The 12,669-nt window shown below is 43.2% G+C and overlaps 1 protein-coding gene across 1 annotated transcript in view; it reads left to right on the forward strand.

Moving 5' to 3' along the window:
* Window positions 1–1,417: 1,417 nt before the first annotated feature.
* The window catches only part of LOC134563988 (tetraspanin-5), an 84,540-nt gene continuing 73,288 nt past the window's right edge, over window positions 1,418–12,669 (forward strand). The window contains exon 1 of the mRNA XM_063422477.1: window positions 1,418–1,976. Coding sequence (XP_063278547.1) covers window positions 1,896–1,976 — 81 coding nt within the window. The 5' untranslated portion in view covers window positions 1,418–1,895. The remainder of the gene's footprint in view (window positions 1,977–12,669) is intronic.

Consider the following 12,669-nt stretch of genomic DNA (forward strand, 5'->3'; position numbering starts at 1 on the left):
AAGTGGTGATGTGTCTTTACCCACTGGTACAGAACATGTACATTACTACTCATTCACCCTTTTCTCCACTCCTCCTATGGACGGTCTTGCAAAAGCAGCAGTGTTAATAGACAGAGGGATAACACTCATGTGATAAACTATACAGTTGTGGTTAAAGTGTATAGATGTGTTGCACTAATTTCTCATTCCTAAAAAAATCACATATTTTCATGGATCTCTTTCAGCAGACACTTTTTCTTTTCATTGTCTACCAGATGCGACAGACAAATATTTCTTTTTGTTCTCAAAAAAAGACTCACAAGGCTCCATAACTGATATGATGTGATCTTGAATCAAGACTGTCTTCTGCAGTTCTATCAATATCATGCTTCTCAAGTGTGTTACTCTGCAATCCTGTAGAGATGGGAAATGTATTTTATTATAAAGAAATCTCCCCTCTATTGAATCAAAAGTTATACTTGCAGAATCACATAAACATAGAATCAATTAGGTTGGAAAAGACCTCCAATACTGAGTCCAACTTTAGTCAATCCCAACTTTGTCAACCAGATCATGGCACTAAGGGCCATATCCAGTCTTTCCTTAAACACCTCCAGGGGCAGTGACTCCTGCCACCTCCCTGGGCAGCCCATTCCAATGTTTAACAACCCTTTTTTGTGAAGGAATTCCTCCAAATGTCCAGCCTAAACCTCCCCTGGCACAGCTTGAGGCCATTTCCTCTCATCCTATCACACCTGGCACAACCTTCTCTCAGGGAGCTTTAGGGATTGATAAAGCCACCCCTGAGCCTCCTCTTTTCCAGCCTCTTTCTTAGAGCTGGACCAGGAGACTTTGAAGGCTTGCTCCATTGACACGACGACATCCTTCAGCAAAGAAAACCTATTAAATATGCTGCTAATGCCAGACCGTGTGCACTCTGAATCCCGAACAGCATATGAATACAACTAAACCACATAACTTTATGGCTGTCAAGTTCAATATAAACTCAGGAGATGTTAAAATATACACCCTAGCAATCATCGTAAAATGGTTCTTCATGTGTTCCTGGGCGTACGAGGTCATGTGGGAGGCGATCTGGCGGCGCCCATTGAGAACAACCTGCACGGTGCGATTACGGTCTTCCTCCTCCTCATTACCGCAGATAGCCTAGAACCGGCGCTGCCCTCCTGGCAGCTCTCCCGCTGCGGAGCGCTGCTCTCCGTGACAGGCGGGGCCAGCCCTCGCTGTCTCGGCATTCCCCGGCCTGTGTCACCCCCGGCCGCCGGAGGGGAGGGCTGGACGGGCTCGGGACTGCGGGCCGGAGGGACGGCGGGCCGGACCCCTCAGCCTGGCACGCCCGGCCCGGGCGGAGCCTCGGGGCCGCTCCCGCCCCGCCCCCTCGCCGGCGGCCCCAGCGCGCTCGGATTGGCGGGGAGCGGTGCCAATCACGCCGCGGGGCGGGGCGCGTGCGGCGGCCCTTGGCGCTGAGGGGGCGCGCGGCTCCGGCCTCTGCCCGGGCCGATCCTGCCCCGGCGGCTCCCCCGCTCCTTGTCGCTCTCTCCTGCGTCCCGCCGCGAGCAGCCGGGGCCTCCTCCATGCGGGAGAAGAGGAGGAGGAGGTGGGAGCTGCTCGCCGGCCATCCCCGGCGCCCGGCAAGTCGGAGCCGACCCGCCGCCGCGCCGCTCCTGCCGCATCTCCCCGCGGCGCGGAGCCGGCCCTGAGCTCTGCCTGCCGCGCCGCCCCCGGGCCCCTCCTCATAGTCTTGCCCCCACCCTCCTAGTCTTTCCAGACCCTTCCTCCTAGTCTTCCTCCTTTTCCTATTTTTTTTTTTTTAATTGTCCCCCTTCCCCCCTCCCCCCCCATCTCTTTTGATTCTCACTCTGGCTGCGAGCAAAGCGTCTTCATGAGCGCAGAGGATGTCCGGAAAGCACTACAAGGGGCCTGAAGTCAGTTGTTGCATCAAATATTTCATCTTCGGCTTCAATGTCATTTTCTGGGTAAGTGAGGCCAGTTTCGTGTCTTCGTCTGCTTCCTCCTCATCCTCGTCCTCCTCCTCCCGGGCCGCCAGGAGGGACAGGGACGTGTGACAGCCCGGCGTGAGGCCGCGGGGCGATTTTCGATGGGTGCGGGTGTGAGGCCAGGGGTGCCACCGCCTCGGAGCCGACCGCCCCGGTCAGCCCTTTCCCGGGCAAGTTATGGTGCTGCATTCCTCCACCTCCCGAGGGTGCCGGTTCTCTTCCCTTCCAGCCCTCCTAATTGCTTTTGTTGTTAGTATGAAGCGGATTTCGTGCCTTCTTCCCCCCTCCCCGTCTTTTCCTTTTTTCCTGTTGCCTCCTTCCTTCCCTCACCTCTGCTTTGTGGTGGGAGGGGAAGGGAGCAGCCAGGCACCCAGACCTGGAGAACGAATCGATCTGCATGTTTTCACGTTAGATGCAAATAATAGAAAGAATCAGAGCTGAGATTCTCTGCACAGTGCCGTTTAATGATTTCACAATGGTGAAGTTAGCTATGGCACAGGTTTATTATTATTAGCTGTTAACATATAGTAGTAGTAGCAATAATAGAATGGAGGAGGGGGAAAATGGTATTTCCACCCATCCCTAAAGTGCAAGCCCGTAGGAGGCCCGTTTGGGCATTTGTTGGGATTCCTGGCTGTGCTGCTTGATCAGCCTGCACAGTATCTTGTTGCACCATTCCCCACCGGCTGTGGAGTAGACAGAGCTGTATAGTGAAATGTAACCTGCCTGTAGCAGAACTTCTAGCATCTTCTCAATGTGTTGGATTTGAAAGAGAAGCAGCCGGTGTTGGATGTTCATGCCAAATTTCATAACCACAGAGTAGGGGGAGGGGTGAGCATTCTCACACACTTGTATGTGATGAGGTCTTCTCGCTGCACAGAATGTTAAAGTGAGGTGAAGGCTCTTACATGTACAGTTCCCCTTTTTACGTGAGGTATTCCACAGAGCTGTGAGAAACGTGCACAAACACAGCTTCACAGATTCACAGAATATTCTGAGCTGGAAGGACCTGCCAGGATCATCGAGTCCAGCTCTGGATCAAACCCAGATAAGTGTGGATGTGTTTTTCAGGGCCTTTGGAAGCAAGTTGAATATATATCTGGTATAGCGGCTTGTTTGGACTAGAAAAGAGAGTTGGGGAGAAAAGCCCAACCACCTTTATGGGTGAAGGTAGGGAAGAACAGAGGAGAGAAACCTTTTGAGCAGTGCTGAGCTTCCGATTGTCCCCTTGGGGAGAAGTCAGTGGTTACATGGGTAGCAGGTATACATAGCTAGCCTCAGGTCTGTGTTCCTGGAAAATAAACATATCTGAAGAAGATGTTTAGAAGATGTTTTGAAAGGATGGGAGTTTTGATTAAATCTACTTTTATACTGTATTACCTTTTCTTAAACAAGAAGATATGCTGCCAGAGTGAAGCTGACTGTGGCTTTATGTCGGTGTTTACTTGGCCCCAGACGGACCCCTGCAGATGAACGGTAGCAAGCTTTGTAGTATTCTGACCCTACAGAGCTGTTGTGATTGTACTCTTGGCTCAGTTTTCAGTGGCTGAGTTTGCCATGGTTCTTTGCCCTTGTCTGTTTCTTTGTTTTGATTCTGCTGGGCATATGTTGCCGTGAACAGAGATATTTTTCAGCAGGGAGGGAGTAGTGTGAGGAACACTTGTGTGCTACGTCCTTGGATTGAGAGAGGGAGATTGTGGTGGAATATGTAACCATGTTAACTTTCTCTTTCAGACACTGTCAGTGTCTCAGAAGCTCTGTATCCTGTAATTTCCTTAATTTTATTCTCTGTCGGTGAATGTGTAGATGGTGCAAGAGAGAAAGTGATTATGTTTTAGGTTTTCTGTAACTAGTCTTTTTCTTACTCCTGTGTTCCTGAGGCTGATGTAGCTTCTGCATGATGGCAGGTGTGCCCGTGTTGTAACTGAATGGGCCAAAGGCTTTATGCTGCTGGAAAGCTGATCTGAAAGCCTGAAAAAATACAATTGTGGATCACCCACTTTGCCACTTGCTTGATGTGAGGCCCTTGCTTGCAGATTTCCTCTTTTCCAAAACGCTAATGGTCTCATTTGTGTTTCTGGCTAAACTTCTTGAAATTCATGAAGACCCAGCACTTTGAGAGTTTAGTAATTTCTTTAGAATATGGTGATCTCTTTATGAGAAACCCTGCATTTATTACCATGGCTCTCATGATTTGAAATGAAAACATAGGCAGATACTCTTGTTGAATGCATGTTAATGTTATTTTTACTGAAGTAATAGCAAACTCTTCAGTAACTGGGCCAGAAAAACTGCTAATGAAAATTGCAAATTTGGTTGGTTGTTTACAGAAAATGATAATCAAAGATAGCCACCAATGTAGTCATTGTAAATAGACTGAAGTGATGAAGAGGTCATCATATTAACCCCATGACACTTTCCAGGATTTTGCAAATAGGGAGCACACCTTGTTAGGTCTTCTATCTGAGCATTATTATATAGTCTTTTTATATTACAATCTTTTAAAATGTTAATGTAAACAAAGAAAATACCTCTATTCTGCATCATAAAACAACGGGCTAAAAATAAAGAGAACTGAGTTGGAAGAGTAATGATTTTGACAGGAAAATTGTCAGTGCTATGAATAGAGGAATATTATAGATCTCCTGAAATTATGCAGGGAATGATTGCACTTGCTACTTAAACTGAAGTTATTACAAAAAATGTGAGGCTCTAAATACCACAGAATAAGGGCAAGATAAATGGCCAGACCTTTTTGTCGTTTTTGTTTTTGCTGGTGAGGTATTTCATGCCTTAAAAACCACAACAGAATTGTTAGGATAATGAATACGGGAAAGTTGCACTCCAGTGCTGTGTGTGTAGTTGTGACTAAAGGTGACAGTATTTTTTTTAGGAGGTAATTCTCAGGCTTGCACCACCCCAGGTAACATATTCTTGCCTAAATATATGTTTATAGGCATGTATATAGGCAATATATTGCCTAAATATATGTTTCATACTGTTGCAGAAGACAATATTATCTGCCGAGTCTATGCATAGTTAATGTTCTAGATATATTTGCAGGCTTAATTTCTTTTGTCAATTCAGTGTTAAGGTTGGTAAATACTCTGGAAATTTTGAAAAAGATTATTTTATGAGACTGCTATCTTGTTGTGGAAGAGGGAAGCTCATTGTGCAGTCACCAAAGTAATATTTAGGAACAGAGAACTAATAGGCCCAAATGCATCTAGAGCTGGCGGTCAGTGCAGTGTTTCCCTTTGCCGTGCTGCCGGCTGTGCGTCGGGGCACACACCTGGGCTTTAGCTCCACTGCCGTTCTGCAGGTGCTAGAGCACCTTTGCAGGCTGGCAGCTGCTGCAGCTGACACTGCTTTGTCATGAGGCTTTCTGCTCTTGTCTTGGTAAAGCACAAAGCTGTCATGTGAGGTAACAGAGAACACTTTTCTGTACTCAAAGCAAGCAAACAAGCAATGGCTCCTTCCCCCTTCGGCTTACACGTAGAATGATGTCAAAGGTGTGGTGCAAACGGTCAAAGAAGGCTGCCCTGCTTCACAAAAGGCAAGAACTATTTCCCCCTCTTTCCCCTGTACTTTGGGAAGACAGTTTTACGCTGACTTTTAGTTTTCAGAGATGTTTTTAATTGTCCTCTGTGCTTTTTTATACTTGATGGAAATGATGGATATATACTGTTGTTAAGGGCTAAATCTCAATCCACACTTGATTCCACTGACCCTGATCTAATTGGAAAGATGTATAAAAAGCACTGACACCTCAGAAACTTCTGCTTTAGCTGGTGATTCACTCTATAGTTATGAGCTGTGCTGCAATTTTGATACATCAGCATATTACAAGTCATAACTTGTGTTTTAATTTGCTTGGCATCTGCTGTATTTGATGGCAACCATATGGGAATCTAGATAGTCTTCTGAATTATAGAAAGGTAGCAGAAAGAAAACAAGGTTATGTAAGTGTTTTACAGGAGAAGTGTTGGACAAGTGCACTGACCTTTGGAGGACAACCAATACATCGCTTATTAAATTTTGTATATTGTAGATAGTTTGTTTTCAAAGGGGAAAGGATAATTCTCTGATGTCAGCTGGTTTTCAGATATCCACAAGGAAGTTTTGATTTTATAATTTTTCCCTTGCCACAGTGTTTAAAAAAAACCCAAACAAATCAATGTGAAGCTTGTTCCTTGCAATTTTGAAACTCATTTTGTAACATTTGATCTTTAAAAATTTGCATTGGAGCATGTCTTTGCAGTGGAAGTGGAAGCATTCTGTTCATTTCTCTCCCCTCTCCCTTTTATGATCAAATGAGTTTTTTATTTTACATTTCTTCATGGAACAGATGAAGCATAGCTAAGCATTCCACCAGTGGTCTCACCAGAAACAACAATGCTTGTTTTGGGCAAGTACTCCACTGGTTTGCCATTGTGTAAGGTGAGGGTGTCTATATTGATGAAATAGATGCATTATTGTGAGGTCATCATTCTTGAATTCCTCAGTGTCTCTTTCAGCAGTTGTAGCCTCAGTCTTTCAAATGCATATAAAAATTTAGTAACTGCTGGCTTTAGGGGACTTGCTTCAAATCTTCAGAGGTCATTCTTAGAATAAAAATTTTCCTTGCCTTGTGTTCCCTCACGACTTTGTGGTAGGCTGTATCATTGGTGATATAAAAAGAACTAGCTGAGGAACATGGGAGAAACTATTTCCTTTCTCATAAATACTTGTTTTGCCAAAATTGGGTGTTTATAAATGTGTTACTGTTTTAAGTTATTTGATGTTTCTAGTTTCTAAAAGATTGAAGAATCATAAGGGAACTAGAACTAGAGAAAACCCATTGTGATTAATTGTGTGACTTCTCTTGTCTGATGTCAATGTGCTTCAAGAGAATATTATTGTAACTACCATGTGCAGCTTATATACTTTCCTTCTGTGTTAAAGATGAATTTGGTAAATATATTTACCAGTCTCCACCTTGATTGACTTGTCACAGTATGTTTTTTCTGGTGGCACATCTATCTCAAAATAGGAAGAGTCAATTTTGAATCTTACATACAAGATGCAGTTGATGTAGGATAATTTTCAGATGGAAAATGTGGGAGAGAAAGGTTTTTTTGGAGGGGGTGCTGGGGTTCAGGTTTTGTTGTTGTTTTTGTGTGGAGAATAGTAAGAAGAAAATGTAAGGAACTTCTCTATTCTCTGCAGTGGACAGGAGTTTGAAAGTGTGTGTGTAATCTGTTATTTAAGAATGCCTTCTAAACCCTAATTCTATAGATTACAATAATCCTGATGTACTTCTTAGTGAACTTTAATTTATTCCTTATTCCTCAAACTCTGTAAGATGCAAGTTAATGATTAGTAGAGGATGAGAAACTTGAGTTTACAGTTACTGAAATATCACTTCCTTTTCTTTTGAGTCTCATTCCTACAAACAGACATTTTGAAGCCTATGTTGAAAAAGAAATAGAAACTGGTTTTGGCACCAGGGTTGCTATAAGCTATAAATTTGGAGCAAGAAACTGATGTGTTATTAAGTGCTTGGGCTAAATACTTCAACAGTTCATACTCCATTAACTAAAAGCAGTAAGTGAGGATTTGCTATGTGCGTTTAGAATATAATGTTGTGCTTTCAGATAAAACCAAAGAGAAAGTATTTTTTACCCCAAAAAATCACTTGACCTAATTCTGCCAGTTAGAAAAGTCTGGTCTTAATCTATAGTTCTGTAGGGGAGCCTTGTTTTGCCCAAAATATGCAGCATGCTTCTCAAATGCATGGCTGGTAGCCTGTCAACCGGACTGTAATTGTTTTATTGATGTAGACAGGAGAGCAAGGAGCTGAACAGCTCGTGAAGTAACCCAGCTCTGTTAGAGATGACATAGAAGTTACTGTCAGCATTAGCCATGAAAGTGTCTTCCAGTATGGTAGTATCTTAAATTTTTTCATATCTGATTTTTCCATTAGCTTGAATTTCATAGTGACTTTGTGCTTGTGTACAATCTGTCTGTTTTTTATTAAAAATTAGCAAATGTTGTTACAACAATGTGAAGAATTAAAACAAAAAAAGCTTGTCCAATTTTTAATGGATGTACAGAATTGCACTTCATGACAATTTTATGGTGCAAAATCCAGCAATACATTAGGCCTTAAATCAGTAAAGAGCAATATGCTTCTATTTCATTGTACTGTCATGTGAATTTGGAAAACATCCCATTTTTTTTTGATTGTGCTACTGCTCCTGCCTCAAGATCTCCTATCTTGTGATGTAAGACCCTAAAAAGCACTTGCTGATGAGACTCCTGAAAGGGTTTACAGTTTTTCATATACTTTGTTAGATGCATGGGAGAAATAGTGACAGGATGTTGTCAAGAGGTCAGAACAACAAAAAACTTAATTGGCAACTTCAGAAGGTCAGAGAACTTTGGCAAAAGTTTAGAGCAGCATTCACTCAACATAAAGCACTTCATAAAGCGTTAGCTTAGCCCACTCAACTTAGCAACTCCAAGCCTGATCTGAGAAGAGAGAGTTAGAAGAAGAAAGAGGAAGAGAGAAAGACAAAAAAGATACAGAAAAGTATAGATACCCCAACTGGTTCCAGCAGTGTTCAGCTCAGAGAAATTCAAGAGGAGGTAGGATTAAGACTTGTGCTTGCCTCATGCTTCAGTTTAGTACCCTTTGGCTTTTCTGGGCCATTCCCCCAGGCTGGACTTAAGGTAATTGGGCTAGGCTGGGGCTCCAGGGCTGGGGTGTGGAGCATTGCCTGGGGTGTGGCAGGTGACCACTGTGTGGCTGGGATACAGGCCCAGAGGGGGATGTGTGTATGCAGAGCGGGGCATCGCCTCTACAGAGCAAGCCCTGACCTACCTGTTCTCCCACACATGCACCCAAAGTACTTTGAGCCAGCAGTCCTTCCAGTCTCTCACATGTGGTTCTCTGTGGATACAGATTTTCCCTGATTTCAGCAGTATTTTGTACAGGTGTAAGTCACTGTTGGCACAAGTGTTCTGTGTAACATACACAGAGATCTAGAGCAGTTCAGCCTTCTCCATATGCTGGCATTTAAAAATGTCACTAGCACACTGAGGCTTGCAGTCAGGGGTGCTTGATTTGGTATCAAACTCTGACTCAGTGTGATCTCATATAACCTCCAGATGGCCTGACTTGCAGAGATGCTAAAAACAGTCAGATCCTACTCCTTTAGCTTCATAAACTAAATGATGCTGTAGCAGTATTCATTTTAATACACATCAGTCTCTTCATCAGATTCTTCAGCTAATGTTTCAGCTCTCCAGTCACTTTCCTCTGGACAGCATTTAGAATAAGTATTTCATCACACACAGATGATCTTATGAATGAACTGTCAACTTTCCACAGAAATGGGAAAAATCAATATGCCTCTTCCAGGCCTTGAAAATCCCTCTGCTCCTAGTGAAGACTCTGTTACATCAAATCACATTGAAAACCATTTCAAGCAATGTGGTGACAGAAGAGCTGTCTTCCTTTTGCAGCAAAGCAAAGAAATACTATGAAAACACTTCGTGTACCTATTCTGTAGCTGTTGCTTCCTGGTTTTCCCAACAGCAAAACTTCTTACAGGGAAAAAAAACCAAAGAATTGTAGGAACTTTTGCTTAAATAGGTCCTCTTTCTCCTCAAAAAGCAAGTAACATTATTTCTAAAAGTGTTTGGTCCTTCTTTGTGATATTGAATTCAAAAAAAAGCAGGAAAAGAAGATTAGATGCCTGTAGATATGTGCAGTATTTTGGATTCATAGAGACTTCTGTTTTGCTCACTTCGTCAAAGAGATACTGATGAGTTACAACCTGAGTATGTCTGCTATTATTGCTCTAGTAGGCTTCTGTTAGAGGGTACTGAGTATGGAATAAGTGGTGCTGCAAGGATGCTTGCAGTAACTTGGCTTGTGGGGTGTTTCTTAGTGGATTACGTTTGATGAGAGTCCAGCTTAATTTTTGTTGATTTAGGGGCTAATCTTACATGGCATGGAACATTATTTTGTGTCAGGATTTTCTCTGTTTCAAGAGGACAGGTTCTCTCAGTTGGCCTCTGGTGCCCCAAGCAAAGGTGCAGCAGCACTGCGTGGGATCTCACCCCGAGCAGATCCACCTGGTGCCTGTCATTTTGTCCAAGCCTGCACCACAGGTTCTCCCTGTTGGATACCTTTGCTTTGCTTACCCACGTAGGGCATGTACGTACCCTTGTGAGGCTGGGTTCTCTGTGCTTCCCTCTCACTGAACTGCATCTTTTCTGCTATGTTCTGGTTTCCAGTGGGCTGTGATTTAAAAATCTTGTGATTTAAAAAGCTTGAAGGGAGTTCCCTCTGTGCTCTAAATGGATTTTATAGGAGCAGAAACACTGAAGAAAAAAGTTCCCAGATAGTGTGTGGCAAGGGTTTTGTTGCTTTATACTGTGCTTCAATAAACAATGTCACCTTGTGGAAGATGTCTCTGCAATGCCATGTGATTGGAGTGTTTCAGACTGGGACATAGAATTTGGAAATGGTGACATTTCAAGGCAGTGGGTCCTCCCAGGTAATGAGAAGTGTTGCCAAGTATCCCGGGCACCTCTCAGCTCGGAGTGCACTGGGGTATTGTACTGTGCACAGAGCAAGGGTTTCAGATTCTTTAATTTTAACTTTTGCCATTTAAATATAAAACCAGAAAGATTCTTGTCCCATGTGGATAGAAGATAGCATTTTGTAGAAATTGTCTTCCTAGCCACCAGTTCACTTGAGTATATGTCTAAAGGGATATGTGTGAATTCAGTCAGTCCAACAATAATTAAATATATAATTTTAAAAATGAAAAAAGAAGAGGCAAAACTGGTAAAATAAAAGTTCCTCTTTTCCAAGAAGTTATTCAATTAATTTCCAGATGAAAATTCATCCATCTGGCTTGTGAGGACTATAAAAAAAATATATATGAATATCAAATATGTATGATTGCAGTTAAAAATAACTAAAGTCTGTTTTTTAACGAATATTGATATCACAACCATTCTCATTTCTTTTTCATTCTGTGACCATTAAGGGGGGATCTGAACTGCTGCTTAGCTCATTTTTTTTTTTAATCTCTGAATGCCTAGGAGGATTTGCTTCTATTGCAGGACCACCTCCCAGTTTGGTTGTGGGAACTTTTCAGGATTGGTTTTCGTGTGTGGCCCTGGAAATTCTGGTGTCAAAATAAAAGCAGGAGGCTGCAAACAGCTGAGGCTGACACGAGGCTGCAGAGCCAAATGTGGTAATGCAGCTTCAGAGGACTGACAGTGGTCTGTTACCAGATCTGGCTGAGAACTTTCTCATCTGGGTCAGTTTCTGTTGATTTGCTGTTTGGCTCCAAGAATGAAGTGTGGGAAGATGATAAGACTGGCTCCTCTTTTCCCTGCATACATCAACTTAAAGTGGTTGTACAAGCATGGCCTGTTTCAGCTCTAAGTGGTTTTGGAGTGTGGAGTACACAGAGATGTAAGACGCGGTGCTGGGTCAGTAGTTAGCTCACTCCAGTGAGCACTGTTACGTAAGTACTGCCCCTCTGGTGCACTTTGGTCTTCACTGTTTTTGGAAGAGTAATGGTGGTTATCTGTTTAGTCCTGCTTGCTCAGTGATGTTAGAGAAACAAAAAGCAGTGGTTGTCTTCCAAGCTTATTAAAATGTGAACTTAATTTGAGCTTAAGTGGACAGCTCCATCATTTACCTCTCTGGTTTCTTCTCCTTCCCATAGACGTTGTTCCAAACACTGTGCCACTCCCTGTAATAGTGCTAAACCTTTGCTGGAGTGGCCTACTAGATGGGGTGGCAAGTGACCTCTCTGAGATAGTTTGTCATGATTATCCATTCCCAAGTAGTGTCCTTTCTGGTGGCTTGTTACATACAGAAGGTTTGTATGCATTTAGTGCTGGAGATGTGTGTGTGTGTATATATATATATATATGTAAAAAACACTATGCATGCATATACATATATACAAATACATAATATGTTGTCATGGGTTGGCACTGGCTAGATGTTAACGCACCCGTGAATATATGTTTTTTCTCTAACAACTACTGTGGGATGTGATCAGGAACAGAGCAGAGCAGGCTTAAATCTTGAAAACAAAAAAAAAACCACCAAAACTTTATTACATTACATAAGAACAGAGACAGAAAAACTCTTAAACACACACAGAGACAGAAATAAAAACTTCTCAGAACATTTCTCAGTTTCTACCCCCCACACATTACTCTTCACAGACCAAACCTTTGGGTTTTAGATCAAACAATCACCACTCAAAAAAAAACCCCAAACTAATCTTCAATTCAGCAAGGGAGAGAGGAGTCTCTCTCGCACCACAGACTGTTCTTCAGAACACACGGGTCTACCCCTTATGTGTTTCCATGTCACCCGTGGCACCGCCCAGAGAAGTCTGCCAGGGTGACACTCTCTTTTTCTTATGTCTAGCGCTCTCACTGCTGTCCATAGGCTGAATCTGAATACAGGGCTCTTTTAAGGATACTTGCATGCCGAGCTCTCCCCCTTTTTATTCAGGGGCCGAGGTTCTGAGAGCAGGTCTGCCCTGAGGGCAGAGGGCACCACTACACCCTCCCCCTCTCTTCTCTGCTTGCTCCACTCTTCAAGTGCCAGTCACTGTAGCAAAAGCAGGGACAGCTGTATCTA

The sequence above is a fragment of the Prinia subflava genome, chromosome Z, assembly GCF_021018805.1.
Source record: "Prinia subflava isolate CZ2003 ecotype Zambia chromosome Z, Cam_Psub_1.2, whole genome shotgun sequence".
Taxonomy (NCBI): domain Eukaryota; kingdom Metazoa; phylum Chordata; class Aves; order Passeriformes; family Cisticolidae; genus Prinia; species Prinia subflava.